This window comes from Phocoena phocoena, chromosome 18, assembly GCF_963924675.1.
Source record: "Phocoena phocoena chromosome 18, mPhoPho1.1, whole genome shotgun sequence".
In the NCBI taxonomy this organism is placed as follows: Eukaryota; Metazoa; Chordata; class Mammalia; order Artiodactyla; family Phocoenidae; genus Phocoena; species Phocoena phocoena.
Window position 1 is genome coordinate 75,219,592 of NC_089236.1, and position 23,454 is coordinate 75,243,045.

Consider the following 23,454-nt stretch of genomic DNA (forward strand, 5'->3'; position numbering starts at 1 on the left):
CACCTCAATACATAAGACAAATACTAGCAGCCATAAAAGGGGAAATCAACAGTAACACATTCATAGTAGGGGACTTTAACACCCCACCTTCACCAATGGACAGATCATCCAAAATGAAAATAAATAAGGAAACACAACCTTTAAATGATACATTAAACAAGATGGACTTAATTGATATTTATAGGACATTCCATCCAAAAACAACAGAATACACATTTTTCTCAAGTGCTCATGGAACATTTTCCAGGGTAGATCATATCTTGGGTCACAAATCAAGCCTTGGTAAATTTAAGAAAATTGAGATTGTATCAAGTACCTTTTCCGACCACAACGCTATGAGACTAGATATCAATTACAGGAAAAGATCTGTAAAAAATACAAACACAAGGAGGCTAAACAATACACTACTTAATAACGAAGTGATCACTGAAGAAATCAAAGAGGAAATAAAAAAATACCTAGAAACAAATGACAATGGAGACACAATGACCCAAAATCTATGGCATGCAGCAAAAGCAGTTCTAAGAGGGAAGTTTATAGCAATACAGTCCTACCTTACGAAACAGGAAACATCTCGAATAAACAACCTAACCTTGCACCTAAAGCAATTAGAGAAAGAAGAACAAAGAATTCCCAAAGTTAGCAGAAGGAAAGAAATCATAAAAATCAGATCAGAAATAAATGAAAAAGAAATGAAGGAAACAATAGCAAAGATCAATAAAACTAAAAGCTGGTTCTTTGAGAAGATAAACAAAATTGCTAAACCATTAGCCAGACTCATCAAGAAAAAAAAAGGACAAGACAAATCTATAGAATTAGAAATGAAAAAGGAGAAGTAACAACTGACACTGCAGAAATACAAAGGATCATGAGAGATTACTACAAGCAACTCTATGCCAATAAAATGGACAACCTGGAAGAAGTGGACAAATTCTTAGAAATGCACAACCTGCCAAGACTGAATCAGGAAGAAATAGAAAATATGAACAGACCAATCACAAGCACTGAAATTGAGACTGTGATTTAAAATCTTCCAACAAACAAAAGCCCCGGACCAGATGGCTTCACAGGCGAATTCTATCAAACATATAGAGAAGAGCTAACACCTATCCTTCTCAAACTCTTCCAAAATATAGCAGAGGGAGGAACACTCCCAAACGCATTCTACGAGGCCACCATCACCCTGATACCAAAACCAGACAAAGATGTAACAAAAAAAGAAAACTACAGGCCAATATCACTGATGAACATAGATGCAAAAGCCCTCAACAAAATACTAGCAAACAGAATCCAACAGCACATTAAACGGATCATACACCATGATCAAGTGGGGTTTATTCCGGGAATGCAAGGATTCTTCAATATACGCAAATCAATCAACGTGATACACCATTAAAAAAAAAAAAAAAAAAAAAAAAAAGGAAAAGAGGAAGGAAATTGGAAGGCAACCCAGTAGTATTTATCAAAATTTCAAATGTGCATTTCCTTTTGGACAGCAATTTCACCACTAGGAATTTACCTTAAGGATATCCTTGGAAAACTACCTCACAATGGTGAGCATGTATAAAGTAGGGCAGGTTAGCACACGCTGCGATAACAGACAGCGCCCAGGATCTTCTTGGCTTACCGCGTAAATTGGAGTCGTCACACACAGAGCACAGTAAGTAAGGCAGACCAGCAGGAGGCTCTGCTCCATACAATGACTCGGGACCCAGGCAGCTGAGCTTTCACCGCCCCTGAGCTGTGCCCTCCAGAACTCGTGACATCCTCATCGAAGCAGCAGGGGGCAGGGAGCCTGGGATCCCACACCTGCTCTTTTGTCCTTCACACGACATCCCCATCGTGGCCCATTGCCCTCAACCTAATTGCAAGTGAACCTGAGGAAAACAGAGGAGTATGTAATTACCTGATGAGCCCCACTGTCTCTGCCATTAACCATGAGATTACTCATGATGTATTGTGTGTAGGAGCTTAAAAACCAAATTTTGCTAGTGGGTTATGACTTAAATGAAGTGTGGTGCTTGAAAAAAAGTGAATCTGAATGTCCCAATGAGGAAAGATCCCCTTGATGTATTATTTACCAAAAAAAGCAGGAACAGTGTGATCTCTAGAGACATCATTTAAAAATAGATAGATAGATAGATGCAAGTATGTACATACAATATCTTTCGAAACAGGTAGACAATATTCTGGTTATGACGGTTGCTTTAAGGAATGGAGGAAGGAATGGGAAAGGAAATATAATTTTTCCCAGATGCAAGCACAGTACTAATTCCTTTTTTAAATTTATCACATGAATAGTTCTTCAGATGGTAAGTGATGAACACTTTTCTGAATATATACAAATTGTTTTAACGACTAATAAATGAAAACTCTCAGGTGTAACCACTTAGACGAGTCCTCAAGCATTTAAACATTATTACTTAAATACTTCTAAGCATTTAAAGCCCCCAAGTTAGTACAGTTGACCCTTGAACAACATAGGGGTTAGGGGCACTGGCCCTCTACACAGGCAAATATCTGCATATAACTTATGACCTATAACTCTGCTCTTCCAACTTTTCTGGATATCTGAACATTTTCAAAGTAAAAAGTTAAGGAAAATGAAATGAAATGATAAAAAGCTTAGCACCTAAGAACAGAGAGCTTCACGAATCTCCTATCTTTCTGAGGTAGATGGAGTTTAGAGGTTGCCATATTAAAACGTCAGAAATCAGGCATCAAAATCTGAAAGCAAGACATACCACAGGAAACAGTGGTGACAACGGTCTAGTGGAAGGAGTTCCCTAAAAGGATTTCTGTTCAGGCCTATAAAAAGCTGGGCAACCTTGTTAAGCGAAACCAGACCCTTCAAACTGCTTCATTGCTGTCATAAACATGGTACCTGCTTGGCTGGAGCTGCTGTTTGAAAAACTCAGTTGCCCTGTTTCAAACACTTTTCTGGAAACTGATCTTCAAGTTAATGTAAAGGAAACTCTTAAAAACAAATGTGTGGGGGATGAAAAGCCATAGGACTGTAATCCATCCTCTCCTGCGTCCTTGGGGTGGTGGTGACTCACAGAGAAGGTATGTCCCTCCAGGTCATTCTCGGGGAGGCAGGGATGCCACCATCAGAGTTGACAGCTGACTCTCACTGCATCCTTGATGATGCTGCACACAGAGGTTTATGAGTCCTGCCCGTTGAGTTCCATGCAAACCCTGATATTTCCCACATTCATTTCGCTGCAGCCAAACCCTGTCCCCATGTCGCAGAGCCGAGGTGGCCAGAGAAAAGGAACCATCAAGGGGTATTTTCCATCATCTGACAAAGTGAATCGTAGCTTCCTCTTTGGGTGGTGAGTGGTGCTTCTACCACGTGCTGGAGACCCTTTTAATGAACCTGACACACGTGCTCCTGGAAGGAACACATGTGGCGTGTCCTTGTCTTTTTCTGACACTCAGACAACAGTATGGTGGAAGCCGTGTGTGTCAATTACAGTGAGATTAACACCGTCATTATTTTTATCTAAGGTAGTTAAGGGAGTTGGTAGGCACCCCTTATCTTTTCCTCTCTCCTTTATAAGGAGAAAAGTTAAACGGCAGAGACCCAGGTCTCAGCAGGAAGGGCCCTGTGTCTGCTTGGCTGGAATTCTTCTACGGCACGCAACTTGGAGGTCAGTCTGGCAAACATCCCAGATGCTCACACTTCATTTTTTTTCCTGCTGTTTTTGAGCTCAGTGCTCACTACTGTTAGCAGACGTAAAGCTCACTGCAATTCTTTCCTCAGACCTAGCTACAAGAGAACTACCAATTATAGCCAAGAAACAGTCTTTCAAATACACATACACTTTGTAATGTGGGCTGGAAACCAATTGGAAACGTTTTGATTTGCCCTTTAAGGCCAGAGGCAGGCACTTAAGCAAACTCCAAAGATGTTTTGAAGAACCGTTATACTAAATTTAGCGTCTGAACCAGCCATTTGGCATATATGTAATGAAAGATTTAAAAGGAAAGAAATGCAAACCACAGTAACAAAGACATAGGTTACTACTGGACAAATACGTTTTAAAAAAGGTGCTCCAGGAATAACACATAGACTGGTTATTATCGTTATTACTTCTTTTCTTTACACGTTTGAGATGCTTCATTTTTATTCATGAAAGTTTTGAATTGCCGAATGGACCGTGAGGTCCCTGATAGGAGGAATCTTGTCTTTCATGTTGCCCTCTCCAAGGCTTAGGCTGCTGGCTGGCGTATATTAAGTGCTAAATAGACGCATGATGGGTAAGTGAACAAATTAAGTGTGTGTGGGTGTTCACTGGACAGAAGCTTCTAGACTTGTGTAGGGTCTGCTTGGATGGGCCTCTTTTTTTTGCGGTACGCGGGCCTCTCACTGTTGTGGCCTCTCCCATTGCAGAGCACAGGCTCCGGACATGCAGGCTTAGCGGCCATGGCTCACGGGCCCAGCCGCTCTGCGGCATGTGGGATCTTCCCGGACCGGGGCACGAACCCGCGTCCCCTGCATCGGCAGGCGGATTCCCAACCACTGCACCACCAGGGAAGCCCTGGGTGGGCCTCTTGTTAGTGTCTTGGACCAGAGTCTGATGAAAAGGCTCTCACTGAGAATGGCTGAAGCCAGTGGTACTCCTGCCTTTGTGTCTTAAGTGTTCACTGCAGATGAGCTACAGACATAATAGTTTTTGATTTGTTGCTGTGTTTTATAAGCTACACTTCAAAATTAGATGCATGTAACTGAGTTTAACCTTAGGAAGTCTCCGTGAGTGTCGCAAAGAATCCAAGTACAGATGATTGGCCTCGGGGGAGGGGCAGCTATGCAGTTTGCCTGGGGGTCATACAAGGAGCTGGAAGTTCCAGACAGGGGTCCCCGGTTCCGTGGGGTGTGTGCTTTCTCTCAGGCAGATGACACTTCATCAAAAGGATGCAAAGGAGTCCAAATACAGTAAATTACACATGTAAAACAAAGACATTTGGGGTTATGTTTACAGAAACCTCTTACACCTTTCTCAGCATCCTGAGTGATACGCAGATTTCCCAGGTGATAAAAACTAACGGACCAAATAACTTACAGGCTCCAGTGAAGGATGTAGCAAGTTGGGAGCTTTTCCTGTAGCGTTGTTGTTTTTCCCACTTGAGAGATCCCGGAGCTAGACATTCATCTCCACTACTGTTTTGGTTTTCCTTTCATGTTGCATTAATGAAGCTACTATACAAAAATGATATACCTCAGAGGCGTCTTGTGTTTGGCTTAAGGTTTCAGTCGATTTTAAGCAGTTTTCTTTGATGACATGTATCTCCTCTACTGTTCTTGAACTTTTTAAGATAGAGCCACGATGGCTTTAACAACAAAACACACACAAAAACTCTAATCTCTTTATTAAGCATGAATGGCACTTAGGAAATAATAGTTCCATTATCAAGCAAAGGATGTTTTTTCAGTCAGGCAGTTCTTTGCCACAGACTACAGATTCAGAGGTGTAAATAATAAAGGAGGTATAAATAATAAGGATGTGTTCCAGATACCAGTGTGGAAAGAATGACTAGTAAACAAATGAATCTCAAGTGCAGGGAAGACAAAGCAAACTTGGGCTCACTTAACTGGTGGAAGAGAACATTGCCAACAGCTAACACATTGCCTGGCCCCTGGTGGACCCTCGAGAAATGTTTAAATAGAAGCTGGGGGCCTGCTTGCAGTGTCCTGACAATGTTTTTAAATAAAGACAAAAGAGTTACAGGCATGCCTCGTTTTACTGCGCTTGGCTTGCCTGTTTTACAAACTGAAGGTTTGGGGCAACCCTGAGTCAAGCAAGTCTATCGGAGCCATTTTTCTAACAGCATTTGCTCACTTCATGTCTCTATGTTACATTTTGGTAATTCTCACAATATTTCAAACTTTTTCATTATTGTTGTATTTGTTATGGTGATTTGTGGTCAGTGATCTTTGATGTTACTATTATAATTGTGTCGGCCGTTTTTTTTTTTAGCCATAAAGCAATTTTTAAATTAAGGTCTATACATTTTTTAAGACATAATGCTATTGCACACTTACTAGACTACAGTATAGTGTAAATATAACGTTTATATGCACTGGAAACTCAAACAATTCATGTGACTCGCTTTATTGCGGTATTTGCTTTGTTTTGGTTTGGACCCAAACCCGAAATATCTCTGAGGTGCGCCTGTACTTAAAAATTATGGATAAAAGACTGAAAACACAAGAACAGGGCTCCCAGTTCAATCAGTATGTGTAGATGCTTAGTTATCGGATCTTTCTGAGATTTAATGCAAGGAAGGGGTGGAGAACAGCAGAGCTCAGAGTCCGGATGCGGGCTCTTGATGCGGAGGGGGTGAACGGTCAAGTGCAACCCAAAGCGGGGTGGGGTTTGGCTGTGGACAGTCTTCAGAGCTTTGCCCGTAGGATGCCAGGACAAATAGAAGCTTGCATCGAGATGCTTTTGAACAGCTGAAAAGACTGATGGCTTTGCTTCAAATCCTATAAAAAGTTGAAAGTAACCTTCAGTGTGTTGGAGGCCCACCCTCTCGCTTTATAGGTGAGGATCTGGGGTGCAGAACACAAAGCAATTTGCTGAAAGGCCATGGAGACAACAGTAGCAGGAAGAGAGCAGGAAGCCAGGTCTCACTTTCATTCATTGGACACATTTATCAACAATTTATGATTGTCCATAAACTGTGTGGGTATCATTATTTCTCATGCTGTGTACTTATGTCTCTGGAGATTTCTTATGAGGAGGTTGGCTGTTTCTTAAAATATAATTAAGGGGAAGCTGGGACAAAGTGAGAGAGTAGCATTGACATATATACACTATCAACTCAGCTTGCTGCTTTGTGACCACCTAGAGGGGTGGGATAGGGAGGGTGGGAGGGAGGCTCAAGAGGGAGGGGATATGGGGATATATGTGTACATATGGCTGATTCACTTTGCTGTACAGCAGGAACTAACACAACATCGTAGGGCAATTATATTCTAATAAAGATATTTAATAAAATAAAATATAATTAACTTCATATGAAGAATTGTTTCTAAGAGGTTCCATTAGTCAGTCCGTTTACCACAGTATAAAAATCTTGAGATGAATATATCTTCAGCTTTGGGGGCACAGTTTAATCACTAAAAAATTGATTCGTCTCCCTGGTATGCTATATTTTACTACAAAAATACAATATTTTAATATCCCCCCAATCTTTGATAAATCATTCTCTACCTGGAAAAATGAGGGGTAGGAAATACTCTTCTATTACAACACAGAACATTTGCCTTCGAGGACGTCTATTGTGTAAATATCACAAACATAATCCCAAATTCATTAAAAACAGAAACAAAAGAACATCCAGGTCCTCTGTACTACAGAAGCAATTATGTCTCCTTTTGGACCACCTGAAGACCTATTTGCTACCCAACCAAAAAGTGGGGTAATTATCCTTTTCTGCATATAATAGGAAGTCAGTTTTACTCCTCTGGTTTTTATTTTATTTTATTATTTTTTGCAGTACGTGGGCCTCTCACCGTTGTGGCCTCTCCCGTTGCGGAGCACAGGCTCCGGACGCGCAGGCTCAGCGGCCATGGCTCACGGGCCCAGCCGCTCCGCGGCACGTGGGATCTTCCCGGACCGGGGCACGAATCCGCATCCCCTGCATCGGCAGGCGGACTCTCAACCACTGCGCCACCAGGGAAGCCCCTGGGTTTTATTCGTTTTCTTCTTTCGCTGATTCTTCTCTGGGTTGCGTCCAGAGACTGACAGCAAGCTGCAGAGTCCTGACACTGATATTTTATTGATTTTTTTTTCTCATTTCCATTGTGAACCTTTATCACAGTGTTTGAACGGGCAAAATGTTTTCACCGAAAAGGAAATGGACAACAGTGAGAGATGTTCCGAAGAGTTACCAGCTGGCCGGTCAACACTTAGCAACGCAGGGCAGGGATGTTTCAACAGCAGGGCCACTTTTCAAACAAAACGAGGAGCGGCTGCTTTTACAACCTTTGCGAGAAGTTTCTGTACGTGAGATTCCTTCTCGCCGGTTGAAAAGAATGAACACCGGGCACATTTTATTCTTCTCAGTTGAGGTTGGCTTATTCAGTTGGGAAAGTCTGGTTTCAAAAACAAGGTGGAAAAGATGACACTTAAATCGTAACGGGGTCACGAAGTCAAAGTTGTAAATGCAGTATTTCGTCATTGTTTTCGTTTACTCAGACTAATCATTTGTGACCCTGGTAGGTGGGGTCCAGCATTCAGCTTAGTGGCGTGGCTGTATACTGTGCCCCGAAACTTGGATTTGCAGCGAAAGGGGCGGTTAGGGACAGTGAAATAATGTGATGGAGAAAATGAAACTACTATTCAAGCATCAGCTGAAACTGCGGGCCTCTGGAGAATTTTGTTTTCGGTTTTTGGAAGGAGGGCATTTGTTCGACAAACATTCCTTTAGTACAAGTCTGCTGGGCCAGTGCTGCAGAGATGCAGTCTTTCATGAGAATCTCCTGAGGGGCTTTTGAAACACACAGATTCTTCATTTACTGGGGCTGTGATCTTGGGCAAATCAGTCTGGGCGGGAACAATCTCTGGCTCCTTGCTTCAGGGGCCCTTTCTCATCCTCCCAACCTAAAATACTTCACTCCTTAAGGTAAGGATTAACCAGAGTTAATGCAGCTAGAGATCTGAGCACTTCATGGTGACTAGTAGTTGCTTCTGCCGTGACCACAGCTCTGCCCTCAGACCTCATAGGAAGATGAGGGCGGGTGTCCGATGATCAATCTTAAGACCTCAAAGACAACAAGAGTGGGGAAAACACTCAGGGCACCTGGTCACTTTCCCCAGGAAGGCAACAATGAAAAGGGTGGTTAAATTCACCACTGGCCCCTGACTTGCCTCAATCCAGTATCACAACACACGCTTTCACCCGTGTTACGGTACGTTAGGACTTTTTCCTTCCTCCTGGGATTATTTTGCGAAGAAAAGTAAAGCAGTCGATAGCAAACTGCTCTGCTTGAATGGAAACTAGATCATCTTGAACTAAGCGTCGGGATAAAAGTCCCTCTTCTTCTCCTGGCTACTTTCTCTCAGTGCAGGTCAAACTGCTCAGGATGAAGAGGATTTTATAAAACTTTATGCTAAAACGTGAGTTCAGAAGATTTACGGGGAAACCAGTGGGCTCATACTGCAACACCGCAAGATTACCCTTCACGTGTGTGCACGGCCTGATTTGAAAAATGGGCATACACGTGCCCGTGGGCAGAAGGGTCTTGATAACTGTAATCACAGAGAAACAGAGAAGGCAAATTAAAATAACAAACGAAAAAGAAAGGAAAAGGAAAAGAAAACAAGAAGGAAAGGAAAATACTTTGAAGGCGCTTTTTCCATAGGAAAAAAGTATTTTATTTTTTTAAGAACAAATTCAGTTTGAAACAGATTTGGAATGTGACCTCATGGATTTCATTTTCGGGGGGCTAACTGCAATGTGGAACTAAAGCAGATCAAAAACTTATGACAGGCTATCAAAATAAAACAAAGAAAAGAAAAAATATTTATAACTCAAGCATAATACTGCGTTACTTACAAATTGGACAACGAAATTTTAAATAAATATTCATGGTACATAATTACGGCACAAATATGCAGCAATTTGGCAACCTTTTATACCATTTTTTTTCCTCATTACAGTGCAAAGGGGAATGACACTGCCGTTTAACAAGCTGTAGCTAAATACATTGCAAAATTCAGATTTTATACAAAACATCTTGCTTAGACTTTATAAAAAACCAACATTGCTCTATGTACACAATCTGGGTAAGAAAAGCCATTTCTGTCTCGTTTTCATGTGTATTTTTATTAAAAAGGTGAATAAGGCTACTGTAACACCCCAAATCCATATACAGTAAAATCTGAACCTATTTACAGCATCTTCACTTAAACATTATGGTGCAAACTCCAAAGTCGGATGACTAGGGATGAGAATACAAGGAAGGCATTTACAGTAACTTTCCAAAGCTGAACCAACTTCAAATAAAGGGACAGTTGGTAGATTGTCATATTCTGCACCACACACAAAACAGACGCACAGAACACTGGTCAATTGCTTGCAGGTAACTCTTCAACAATTCATCTGATTTTTCACAGTTTAGCATATACCCAAAATGTAGCCAACCGATGATACACACCTTTGATTTCATTAAAATCAGACTATTTCCCATTTTCCCCCTTCTTGCCCCTCTCCCCCATCCTAAAGGTAATTTTTGATGGCTCACAAGAAAATCTTGTATGAACGCACGTACAGGAGAGGTTAGGGTGATGGAAAGAATTACATATGTACTGTGGCCGATCACCATGGCAACCTTCCACAGAAATATGATATAGATATATATAATATATATTGTAGATATATATTATACATATATATACACGTATACCACACACCCACTCACACATACACACACGCACTTTGGACCAACATCATTTTCAGGTTCAGGAAATAGAGAAGAATTTCTGTGACAACTCATTTTTGCAGGTATTCACTGGAGGTTCGAGAACCTTAAAATGCTGTTGCTACGTTTATTCTTTTCTCCCAATTCAGAAAGCAAAGTGTTACCATAGTAACAGGACTATGTTAAAAGATGTCTATTTTGCATAGCACATAAAAAGTAGGTTTCCTGTTTACTCACTTCTTTTCCCAGAAGGGAGGGGGTGAGGGCAGGGGGAGAGAGGAAGGAAGGGGGTCAGGGTGAACTTTCAGCTGAAACCCCCTCGATGTGACCCGGTGGATTCTGGCGAACACTTCAGCCCACAGGGCAAGGGAAAACACAGCACAGAAAATAAATGCCGGTACATCTTGTCATTGTCGAAAACGATGCAGTAACACCGATTTCCTGGTATTTGGGGCTTGCATTTCCTAATCTACGGTGACGCAAGATGCCTTCAGAGGACTGGGTTATTTTTGTGTTTGCTCCCATTATTGTTATTTTTGGAGTGATGTTGTTTTTCCCAGAAGTAGCTGTCCAATTTTTTTTTTTTAAAGCATGGAGCATTGGGACCACTTAATCGCCACAAATGAATTTCCCATCTTCTGGTGTGGATTGTGTGCAATCTTAAAATATATATTAGTAAAAATCTTTCACTTTATATCCCTTGTGTTCTATATATCTATTATAAATACATCCTACCTTCCTTCTCCCCCTCGACATCATAATTTATTTCGGTCCTCGGGACTCTTAAGAGGTTTGCCATGTGTGCCTCACCTTGATACAGGGTCCCGAGCTGTGGCCTCGCTCAGTACCTACCCCTTGGCCCTCGCGGCCAGGACAGCACCGCCATAAACCAAAGTGTCCTAAGGCGCAGTGGGGAGGGGAGCGGCGGGGAAGGGGCATTGGGGGGGCCGGGGAGTCTGACCTACCTTTTATATATGAGAATGCCTTAATAACGTCGATGATGATGGAATTACAGCCTGTGTGACCTTTGGCTTTTAAACTTCTAGGTCAGATTTGGCTCTCTGCTAATCTCCTAAATGCTCTCCCTGTGTTGAATAAAATGTGATAAGTATAGCAGCTGAGTCTGCCTTAAACATCACCCAAAGCAGACCGACGACTTTCCTACAGCTTCACCGCTGTACATCCTATTGCCAGTACCACGAGTCCTGCCGGTGTCCATCCAAGCCTGGCCCTCTACCAACAATGCCCCTTTGTTCCACCCAGCGTAGAGGGACTATTTCTTTTTCTTTTTTCCCTGTGCATTGCTCTTTGATAAGAGTGAATTCCTTCAAATGCACCCTAATCTACCGTGTGTGTCGTTGTGTCTCCTACTTGCCTCTTAAAATCTTAGCGAAACCAAAGTGCTGTGCTATCTAATTGGAGTTTTCCCTCCCAACTCTGTTTCAGAGGTGGCAGCGCTGAACTGCCTTTGCAGACGGCCTTTCCCCCCGCCCTCCCTCCCGTGAACTCCTCACCTTCCCGGGCTGACAGCCTAGTATCTGACTGGAAGGCTCCTTATTAGCAAACAAAATTTCTATCCTTGTATCGCCCATTCGGCGGTAGCTGCTGCAAACAGATGAAGCAGGAGACGCCAAACGTTATTAATGTCTCATTAGTGATACGGAGTGTGGCGTGAGAAGAAATCTCATGTGAAGGCCTGCAGCGCCCTGGATGACAGGAGTGTGTGCAACAGTGAGGACTAAAAGCTAGCGCTCTCCGAGAGCCTCACGCGGCCAGAGTCTGTGCGACAAGACAAGTCCGGGGTGCAGCTCGGGGTGGGGGGGGGGGGGGGGGGAAGGGCCACGCCCGTGGCGGAGGACGGCCTTTCCAGGCCCAGCAGCCTGGGGGACCCGGGACACCTGCCCGGGATGCTCCCGCCCACCGACCGCTCTGTCTCCCCTCAGCTCCTGCGGAGGCCCGAACGCCCGTGGTACCCGGAAGAGGAGAGGGGCGGGGCGCACGCGGTCCCCACACGCATCTTCCACGCGAGTCTTCCAGCTGCCGGGGCGCATCCTTCGTCACCGTGGCCGAAACGCTACAGACTAGTAAGCTGTCCGACTCCACAGGGCTCTCCCGAGAAGGAGTGTCCCCTCTCCCCGCTGTGCGCCAGTCCTTCGCAGACACAGGGGGCCTCGGACCCTCCGCGGGCGGCAGCGGGACAGTAAGTTTCCTCCAGGAAAGCGAAGGCACCGCCGAGGCTCAGACCTTGTAGTAAATGTTCGCCGGGCTCTGCGGTGGCATCTCCTGGACTATGTACACGGGATGCCCGTAGTCCCCGCTGACCTTCTCGTAGTGAGGGCAGAAGACACTGTCCGCAGTCCGCAGCGGGATGATGATGTCGCTGGGCTCCGAGCCGTTGTTGTTGCCGCCGCGCTTGGGCGTGGCCAGCGTGCTGAGCGACAGCGTGGCCGTGTGCTGCGGCGAGTGCTTGCGGTGCCGTCTCCGGTACTTGAGCAACAGGACCACCAGCGTGATGATGATGACGATGAAGATGATGCACCCTGAAGCAATCCCTGCGAATAAGGCCACTTCGGAACCCAGGATATTGTTCCCAGAATGTCCGGCGCTGTTGCCGTCTGTGCTGGAACCTGCAGGGGGTGGGAAAGAGCAGCCGGAAGAGTCACCGCTCTCGCCGGGGCTGGCCGGCTGCTGGCTGGCCAGAGACTTCCCTGGCAGCTAGACTGGCAAACCAAGCGCCTCGTTTAATAGCTAAATGCAGGGATAGATTTAGGAGGTTGGGAATTACCAGATACACACTACTATATATAAAAGAGATAACCAACAAGGACCTACTGTAGAGCACCGGGAACTCTACTCAATATTTTGTAATAACTTATAAGGGAAAAGAATCGGAAAAAGAATATGTGTGTGTATATATAACTGAATATCTAATATATCTATACATAACTGAATATATATATATATATATATATCTGAATCAGTGTGCCATACACCAAAACTAACACGGCATTGTAAATCAGTTATACTTCAATTTAAAAAAATAGCTAAATGCAAACGGCAGAAGCCAGCCATCGGGGAGATGGGACTCCAGGTGGGACTTTGATGCTGCTCCCAGACCTCATTGCTTCCCTTCTATACATCATCATCCATCAGCTGCGTGGACAGGTTGTGACAGCCAGCCCTTGATCTTGCCCCACGTCTTAACCCAGGTCAGCCAGCCTGCGGCCACCACCAGGAGGAAGAAGGGAAGTGGCCGATTCTCCAGGTCAGCATCTGCCGCCCAGGCCATGCTGTTCTCGTGCCCTCTCTGGCTACCGTGGCTTCATGGGAATATCCAAACCGCCTGCCTTTAAAGACAAGCCCTGCCGACGGCTGGGTGGAGAGCTTGCAAAGAGGGATGGGGCCTGGGAAAACGTTCAACCCGTAACTCGTTTGTATTATTTGATTTACACTTAAAATATATCTGGAAGGCAGCAGAAAACTCTCGCACGGAACAGACTGCCAACCCAAATGTCAAGCACTAAAAATCTGCCTGGCATCATTATATCCATTTATCAGTTTGCCATAAGAATTCGACACATCTTGTCATTGAAAGTTAGAAATAACAACTTTCCTCCTTGAAGCTTGGAAAGAGATGGGATATTGCTACAGATGCTAAATTCGCACGACTACCAACTAGGCATGCGGATCCCTAATATGGAGCTGCTGACGTCTGCTCAGCGACCACCATATAAAAGATTCATTCCCGTGGTAACAAACACACAGCTATTTGTTCAAAGACCGCTAAAAAACCAAAGTTAAACGGCAGTCAATTTTATCCAGTATTCTAAACTTCTGCCAGGAACCCGTTTAATATTTTATTCTACACTGAAAATGTGAAAAAAAAATTTTGACGAAACCACCTGAAAAATGTGGCATTAGGCAACATTTTAAGATGTTACCATCTTGAATGTAGAAGAGGATCAATCAGGCTCTCTGTGGATTAGCTGTAACTAGATGAAGCACTGGTACAGTTATATATACATTAACACTGGCTTGAAGCTAGGTTTGTAAACAGCACGATAAAGTGTCAGCCAATGAAAATAGCTTTGGTCTGAAAGAGCAGTGCTAATAATTGGCACTTACAGCTGATGAATTCTACTCTTTTGAATGTAAGACTTTTGTGGGAATTAATTATTTTATTCTGGTTGAGTAATTGGCAACAACTGACCGAGAGCAAAGATTACTGACTGCGGGAGCTACAAGTTCATCCTCCTGGTGCAGAAGTACTTGGACTCTGTTCTACCTGCTGTGATACGAGCAGTGTGGAACACACAGACCTAGGCACACATGGGTCACGCTGCTATACCTGGATTTGGTTTGACAAAAGGACTTGTGGTTGAACTTCTTCCATTTGTACCAGCTTCAAGTTCTGGCCGTCTTGTTGGATCATTATGCCTGGTTGACCCAGCGGAACTCGCATCTATATGAAAAACAAGCGATTACTTACAGCACAGACATCTGATGGGCTCTAGCTTTAGGAGCTGGATCTATATCTCAAGAGGCACAAATAGAAATGAACATAAGATTCTTTATGCAAAGTACTGTGAGATGTAAGAATATAATTTTCCTTTGAAAACAAACGGTTCTGCTAGTTATTTCAGAGGTTTAGATGGTGAGGCCATCTGTGGAAACCGTGGGGATTCTTGCATTTGGCAGGCAGAGCACTGCAGATGACATTTTAATTTAACTGAGTGAGTTGACTGACTACTATCCCAATTTCTAATTAGAAGAATATTTCTTTCTGCACAAGAGGTCATCTCTGTGTGAAAAGGCTCAGTGAACACGAGTCTTCTGTAGTCAAGATGCAGAAGTGGGCAAAATGGCAGAAGCTTAGTTTGTATTCTGGATATTTTAATGGTGAACCAAAGAGGTGTTTTGCTTTTAAGAAGGAAAAATATATCTGCAGATACAGACATGGCAATAGACATTGTACCTGGCTGACCTCAACTTTTAGAAGTATCTCCAGTAAAAGAAGTGGGTTGCAACAACTTGAGGAAATCTGTCAGTGGCTCAAGGTGCAGAGAAAAGTTTACTTTGGAAACTAAACTGCAGAGTGAGTGAAGGCACGTGTGGGCAACGCTGGCGCCATACTAGCTGGGGGCTCGACCAGATCAGTGGCTCCGTGAAGCAGCAGACGGTCTTTACCTTGTCCAACTTTCATGAGGATCTTCATGGCTCTTGTCTGGCACACCCCTCCCTCCTGGTTATCCAGGCCCTCCAAAGACCCATTTGATGTAGCTGATTAAAAATAAAATGGACAAAACAAAAAAATAAAGAAAAAATCAGGAAATCAATAAGCCAAGTTTACATGAACATGAAATGTCTGAAAACAATTTGGAAAATAAGAATTCACCCTTAGTCACAAGTTTTCTTAAAGTATGAGATGCTGAAAGGCAAAACGAAAAAAATAAAGAAATAAAGAAAGATGGATATCGTCCACACTGCCGCACGTATGACCTCTGGTTTCCAATGTACTTAAGTGCCTTCTCCTCCCTTTATAATTAACGGATTTGTCTGATTCTACAGATAAAAGGGACAGCATCTTCCAAAAACCTGACTATTTTGGAGTTAACCTCCTAAAAGCAGAATAGTAAATACAGTAATTTCAAAACGTGGTAATCATCACACAGCACCTGCTTCCTCTACTATAGATTTCCTGCCTCAAGAACAATTACCTTGATGCTCCCTGTTTGTCAAGCATCCAAGTTCTATAAACACTTGGAGAGGAGACTCCCACGCCCCTTTTCTTTCCTCAGCTTTGCTTGAGCTTAAAAGGTTGTACTAGAATGCAAGTCTTCCAATTCTGGAGTTCTCCTCCATCATTTTGTACTCGACCCGAAAGAACGGATGTGTTATTGCCACCACCATCGACCTTGGTCAAACTCTTCAACCGAGCTCCCTGGTGCAGAAGAACTCTGAATGCACAGAGGGACTCACAGGTACCCGCTGCTCTCTGAGGGGCCTGGGACGGCTCAGGACCTAAGGTGAGGACTTGGTTCAGGTCCACCAGCTTGATGCCCTTCTCACCGTGAGAAGGAGGAGGAAAAGACAGAACATCTGACCAGTTTCAGTGTCTGTTTTTTACCAACAGCCTATGCCCTACTCTGTTTCAACCCATTGTTCTATCTCTTTAGGATGGTGAGTTCTCTGAAGAGCGCTGTAACTAAAGCTGTAAAAAGATAGGCTGCCAGGTACCTTGCTGAGGGACAGGATTTAAATTACAGGTCAAGTTCCAGAAGAGAAAAGGAGGTGGGGAATGAGACGTTTTCATTCCTCCACAGTTCAAGGGGCAGGGAACGTAAATGTTTCATAAACAATTCTGCCAGGTAAATCCTTCTCTACTTTAATTACCAAAGTTTTGTCAACTAACTCTATACTTTTAAAAGCACTGAAAAAGGGACAGATTTTCTGAAAAAAAAAAAACATCCAAAGACATTCCTTTAATGGGCTGTTTGTTTTCCAAATGGTGGGGCAGCAGACAAGTTGGACAAGCATGCATGGAAATATGCATGCTGTGGGTAATTATCTTGGCTGGAAAACAAGGCCAGGATTGACTTGTCTTTGTGTTCTCAAGTTAGCGACTTTTACTTTCTCTGTTTTCCTTAATAATAATCACTGCCTCTTGTGTGCAAAAATATCTCTTTGCTTATCTGAGTGTTTCCTTAAAGTCCAGCCTCACAATCATATCTCACTCTTCTTCTATTGCTGACACTGAGTTTCTCCTGGGAAACTGGGCAAAAATTGCCATCAGTTTTTTTTTCTTTTTAGGGTGAAAAGTAGATAGTATCCTCTTGTAGATTGTTGAGAAAATGCTTGGCAGATAAATTAGAACAAATACCTAAGAACTAACTCTGCATGCTTCTGCGACTCTTAAAAAAAAAAAATCATCTTTTTTTTTTCCCCCATTTTCTCCATCTTCTTTCCCTTTTGTTTCTTCCAAACATGTACCTAAATTTCAAAGTAGCCTTTCCTCCTAAAGGCTTAGAACAGTATGGATATCTACAAGCAGGCACTCTTTCTGGCCAATTTCAGAGCAGTGCTATAATCTTCACTTATTCACAGTTTTCTCATCTGATCTTTCTCAAGATGTAGGATATGCTTTTATATAGAAAAAAAACAGTGGAAAGCTGATGTCTTTATTTGGCTGACAGTTTCAAAGGTTTAGTTTACTTAATTCAAGTGGAATCGCCATGTTTTCTAATTAATATACACGTAAATGCACCCCAATGCAAAGTTCAATGCCTAAGTTTTTCTTGCTAAAAGTTGAACACTAAGTTAACAAATGATAAAAATAAGATCTGAAGGGTGGTACCCAGAAAGAAAAAAGGTGTGTGGGGGGAGGAATATAGATTTACTGAATATTTATTTTAACCTTGAGGTAAAAAGGTAAAAGGTTCAGGTCTAAAACAAAAAAATAAAGGAGCATGAGAAAGGATAGCCAAGGCATGGCAGAGAACTGTCCCTGGTAAACAGAATTCAGAACTGCATCTGCAGAGGCAGAAACTACAGATGACTTCTACTTTGTCAGTCTGGAAGTGCAAGAGGTGCACATAATCTGAGTGACTTTTTCTTCTGATTTTAATTCGTAGGTCAGTGCCTTTTCTGAATACCAATGCCTTTGTGGAGAGCTCCCTTTGGTTTACTCAAAGTGATATCTGAAGAACTCCCAAATGTAAAGAACTCCAAAAGTATTCAAATTAAACTGCAATGTATAATTTAACATCCACAAACTATACATGGTAGGAAGAAAATTGGGTAGTGTGAGATGAAACGGCTTTGCATCTTTCACAGTGGAAACTTTTTTTATGCCTTGGGGAGGAAAAAACCCCTCAAGCCCTGGAGGTGCACAGAAGGCACCTGAAAATGCTGCCTTTGCTGAGTTCTTGGAGGCCGAGGCCACTGCTGGGATGGGGGAGGATGAGGGGAGAAGGGGGAGGGCAGGCCAAGAGGCAGAACTTTGGGAGTGAGGAGGGCTCTTCTGCTACATTCTGGGCTCTGCATCTTTCCCCTTTAAGTCAGCCTGGAAGGTGCAAAGGCTACTGGAAGATACTGAAAAATTCATTCCTAACATCAAAACAGCATGTTAGGAATGCTTAAGGCTGCTTAAAGGGGGGCTAAACTTTAAAATTCAGAGGAAATCCCCTGGCGGTCCAGTGGTTAGGACTCGGTGCTCTCACTGCTGGGGCCTGGGGTTCGATCCCTGGTTGGGGAACTAAGATCCCCGAAAGCCGAGTGGTGCAGCCCCCCCCCCCCCCCAAAAAAATACGGTTAGATGCTCTGCCAGGAAAGATTTTTGCCCCAAGTTAGGTATGATGTAATAAGCAGTCAGGGAAAATCCTGGTTTTTGTTTTTGCTTTTTTTTAACATCTTTCTTGGAGTATAATTGCTTTACAATGGTGTGTTAGTTTCTGCTGTATAACAAAGTTTATCAGCTATACATATACATACATCCCCGTATCTCCTCCCTCTTGTGTCTCTCTCCCACCCTACCCATCCCACCCCTCTAGGTGGTCACAGAGCACCCAGCTGATCTCCCTGTGCTATGAGGCTGCTTCCCACTAGCTATCTATTTTACGTTTGGTAGTGTATATGTGTCCATGCCACTCTCTCACTTCGTCCCAGCTTACCCCTCCCGCTCCCCATGTCCTCAAGTCCATTCTCTACGTCTGTGTCTTTATTCCTGTCCTGCCCCTAGGTTCATCAGAACCTTTTTTTTTTTTAGATTCCATATATATGTGTTAGCGTACGGTATTTGTTTTTCTCTTTCTGACTTACTTCACTCTGTATGACAGGCTCTAGGTCCATCCACCTCACTACAAATAACTTGATTTCAGAAAACCCTGTTTTAAGATGTGAGCACCAACGGAAACTTCAGAAGGTCAACTTCATAGCAAGTTCAATTATAAAATAACTCAGAGTAACTTCAACTTACTTTATATTTGATCTCCTAGTAAAAATTAATGTCTCTTCCCCACGATCTGCTTAACATGGAGAGTGGAGAGCGTGGGCCTAATTCTAGAGCTGCCTGCCCACCTCACCACCTTGAGAAATGGCACAGCTCAAAGTCTTCTGTCCTCATGGCGCCTCTTTACTGGCAGCGAATTCTGCAATAAAGCCTCAAATTAATATTCTGATTTCTGCTGCAACAGCCAGTCACCAAGAAGCTTTAAAAGCCTTAGTGGCTGACTTTGAAATACAACAAGAAATTGCTAACGCTTGGGAACAAAATCTACTTCCATTTCAGGAGACGGTTTTGCAATTATTCTTATTGTTGATTTGAATGTATTGGGAATTTTTAACTTGGAGAAAGTGAAAACAAACGGTTAACCTCATTCTACTTAGTTCTCCTTTGCGTCTCTCTAGCAGTAGCATCTAATGCCACCACAATCACAGTATTACTGTACTAGCTGTATGAAGCTGCATTTAATCATTTAGAGATAGAAAAACTAACACTGTTATATCTAAGCTTTTAGTGCCAGGCCTTTTTTTTTTCCTTGGCCCAGGGAAAAAAATAGACTTTATAAAATTAAAAATTACTAGAAAAGTATATCTAGTTAGAAAAGAGGTTTAATAAAGATACATGGGCATTTTATAGCGTGCTTTTAAAAGCTTTTGCTTCAGGGATCTACCTGCATGTAGTGAGTGCACTGAAAACACTAGACTGTTCCCCCAGGGCCTGATTTTAAGTGGGTGGAAATCATTGCTCAGCAAAAAGTACCCTGAGTTCACAATGCCTGAAAGTTCTCTTCACATCCGAAAACTACTCCGCCAACATCCGGGCGTTCCCATTTATTTGTACACGAACTTATCTACAGTGTGCTGGTTATCTGAGTAGAAAAAGGAAGAACCAGCGGGTAAAGCAGACTGAAAGGGCAGGAATATTTCTGGCTGTGTTTCTTAGACTGTGCCCACGGAGAGGAAGTCCTATCGCATTTTAATGCGTCTTCATTTGGTTGTTACTGCTCTGCACACCAGGAAGGGTAAGCTGCTGCCCTGGATCTTGGCTGTTTTTATTTCAGTCTATCACTTCGGTAGTCAGATGGAGAATTAACTGCTGGATGTGTGCCGAAATATGGGTCCCATGCACAAAGAGGTTAGGAATGAGGGCAGCAGAAACAAATTCTACGGAGTAAATGCATCCCTATGAAGGAATATTCTTAGGTTATCATGGAAAGAATGAAACATCAAAATATACTACTGAGGACATTTTATACTATTCTATTTGTTTGTTTGTTTATTTATTTATTTGGCTGTGTGACACGGCATGTGGGATCTTAGCTCCCCGACCAGGGATCAAACCCACACCCCCTGCGTTGGAAGTGTGGAGTCTTAACCACTGGACCGCCAGGGAAGTCCCTATACTAAATGTGGCTTACTGGGATGGGGCTGGGATGGGGTGGGGGGTTGATGGACACTCCAAAGCAAATAGTTTTTATGAACTTCATCAAAGAGGTCCACCAAAGAGACACAGATAATAAGCATACAGGGTCAGGAAAACGAGAGAGTTCAATTTTTTAGTAAGAATGAAAACTTCGTGTTCATATAAACTACACATGACAAAATTTGCTCTTATTTGATTACAAAACAAAGAGCATTTTATGAAAATCCTCTGTCATCTTCTTGGCACTACTCTTGTCCCTCATGTCATCATACACTGGCCCTGCTAATTCTGATTTCTTAGGGCAGCCTTTCAACATATCAGTCTCCTGAAACTCAACTCAAGAACTAGAAGAACTAAATGCCTATTACCTGGCAAACTTAGGAAATAAAAGAAGCAGAACCAAGTGAGAAACGTGAAAAGTAAAGCCATGACATTAAAATAAATATGACACATAAACTAGGTTACTGTTTTCTTCTAGCAGGGCTGACAAATTTTTGAGTGTCTAAAAACAAAAAATTAACTGAGATATGTAAGTTGAAAACCAGAAGGCTGATAAAAATATAACTACCTAATGTGAATATACAACTCAGGAAGCTAAGATCTACCCTACTTCACACCCTGACACGAATTCAAATTCAAAATATATGATGCACGTTCAAAAAATGTACTAAAGAGACAGGAATTCAATTTCTAGAACTCAGTGTAGTTCAGTGCCTTGGGTATCATGGTTTTCCTTTAAGATACCAACTTAGAAGAAAAATTCTAACCATGGAAATGACAACAACCCCTGACTGCCAAAAATAAATGCCCTTTTCTTTAATTAATAAAAACTTCTGAAGCAAAAACATCTGTATAATGTGCCGAAAGGACAATGAAAAAAATCACTTCTTCTAACTTCTTCCTTTTTATATGCTTTTCTCTGTGGATTTATAGTCAAAGAAATGAGAATATACCACCATGATTTTCCAAAGGCCTCACTATTTTGCTTGGTGTAATATCAAAAAAAGTTCAGCAGTATTTCAACACATACGGCAGTTTATCCCAGAATGCCTGACCTTAGAGTAAAAGTTTTATAGATTCTTCTTAAAATGGCCTCGATTTGACAAAAGAAAAATACAAAGGAAGTTACACGATGTGTGTGTTTTTCACCCTAGGAAACAGTGTTCCAGAACAATGGGATGAATCACCTGAAGTAAACCCACATCATTCTGGTTGTGTTTTGAAATTTGAAAGCAGTAAGTCAGGCATTAAGAGGTAACTAGCTTAGCCCCAGTGACTTCTTTACAGCACAATTAATTAGTTTCTCCACTAGACAGAACGATTTGGAAAAATGAGTTAAAAAACCAGAGTCACAATTTAGCCCATCCTCCCATATTAAAATATGAGTAAAGATACCAAGTATCCCGTGTAAATGGATGTTCTTGAATAAAATGGTATAATTTTATTTCCTCAATGTTAAATGTTCACCATGAGCAATGATAGGATATTTTACTGACAGCTTAGAAATGAGAGTTTTGAGACATGTAACCTTGAAACACTTTTGTAAACTGCTTTTGTTTCTGTATTCACTGAAAGATTGGATGACATATTACTTTGCCACCTTCACTCTTTTGGGAAGAGGGAAGATACAAAGAACTGAGTCTAAAGGTGCCAATATATGTTAGTATATTTCCTATCTCCCGTGTTATGGGAGACTTGGACGTTGAGGGAGGTCAGCCTATAGAGAGAACGGTAGTAAACACCATCCCTAGAACATAAGAAATTCCATCACAGCTTACTCATTAAACCTCTTCACCATTAAGAAGTGTATACAAAAATTAAGGTAGTGACAATCACTGAAGATGCTAAGAGCCATAGTCATCTTTGACGAGATAGTCCTGAAAAGCCACTGACTATACACAACCGGAGTGGAAAAGAACAGGCGGTAAATGTGAGTGTGCAAGTATGTGCACACATAGCGGGGATATGTCAGTGACAGAAATACCTTCCAGGCTCAGTGGATGCTCTGACACTATCCTGAGAAAGATCAAATAGGCCTGGTAATAAATCACCTGTCCCCTCTTTTTACAAGAGGCATGCTTAAACACACGAGATCATTTATGAGTGGCTTACTTTCTTTCCCCTCAAAATACTGCTTGAAACACCTTGATGTCTTGATTTTTCATAAATTCTGTTGCGGGAAAACATCTCTTTCTGAGTCTAAAATTTTATTGCTAAAGTTATGATGATTTATGCAGGTAGTATCTCTCATCAGGCAAAAAAATTTTCAACAAGATTTCATTAAAAAACTTTACATCTAGCGTGCTTTCAGGGAGTTAATCTTAGTGTCACAATGATTCAGAATGAATTGTGAGAATGTGATAGTCAATGGTTAAAGCATAATTTACCTTTATACATGAGAGTCAACCTTACTATGGGCTGAAACCTACTAAGGAAGAAGAATCATGTGTTAAAAATAGGGGGCCAGATGACCACTTCAATATAATGATCAAACTCACGTTAAAAAAAAAAAGGATGATGTCAGAGTTCTAAAGATAAAACATAATTCCCTATTGTCTATATTAGCTTTACTTAAGCATTCTGATTTTTTTTAAAATAT

The 23,454-nt window shown here is 42.3% G+C and overlaps 1 protein-coding gene across 3 annotated transcripts in view; it reads right to left on the bottom strand.

Moving 5' to 3' along the window:
* Nucleotides 1-11,833: 11,833 nt before the first annotated feature.
* EFNB2 (ephrin B2) overlaps nucleotides 11,834-23,454 on the bottom strand; it is a 43,330-nt gene continuing 31,709 nt past the window's right edge. The window contains exons 3-5 of one of the 3 annotated variants that reach the window (XM_065895962.1): nucleotides 15,620-15,712; nucleotides 14,781-14,894; nucleotides 11,834-13,059 (exon numbers count right to left, since the gene is read on the bottom strand). In XM_065895962.1, coding sequence (XP_065752034.1) covers nucleotides 12,671-13,059; nucleotides 14,781-14,894; nucleotides 15,620-15,712 — 596 coding nt within the window. In that variant the 3' untranslated portion in view covers nucleotides 11,834-12,670. The remainder of the gene's footprint in view (nucleotides 13,060-14,780; nucleotides 14,895-15,619; nucleotides 15,713-23,454) is intronic. The other 2 variants (XM_065895963.1, XM_065895964.1) reach the window with 2 other exon arrangements.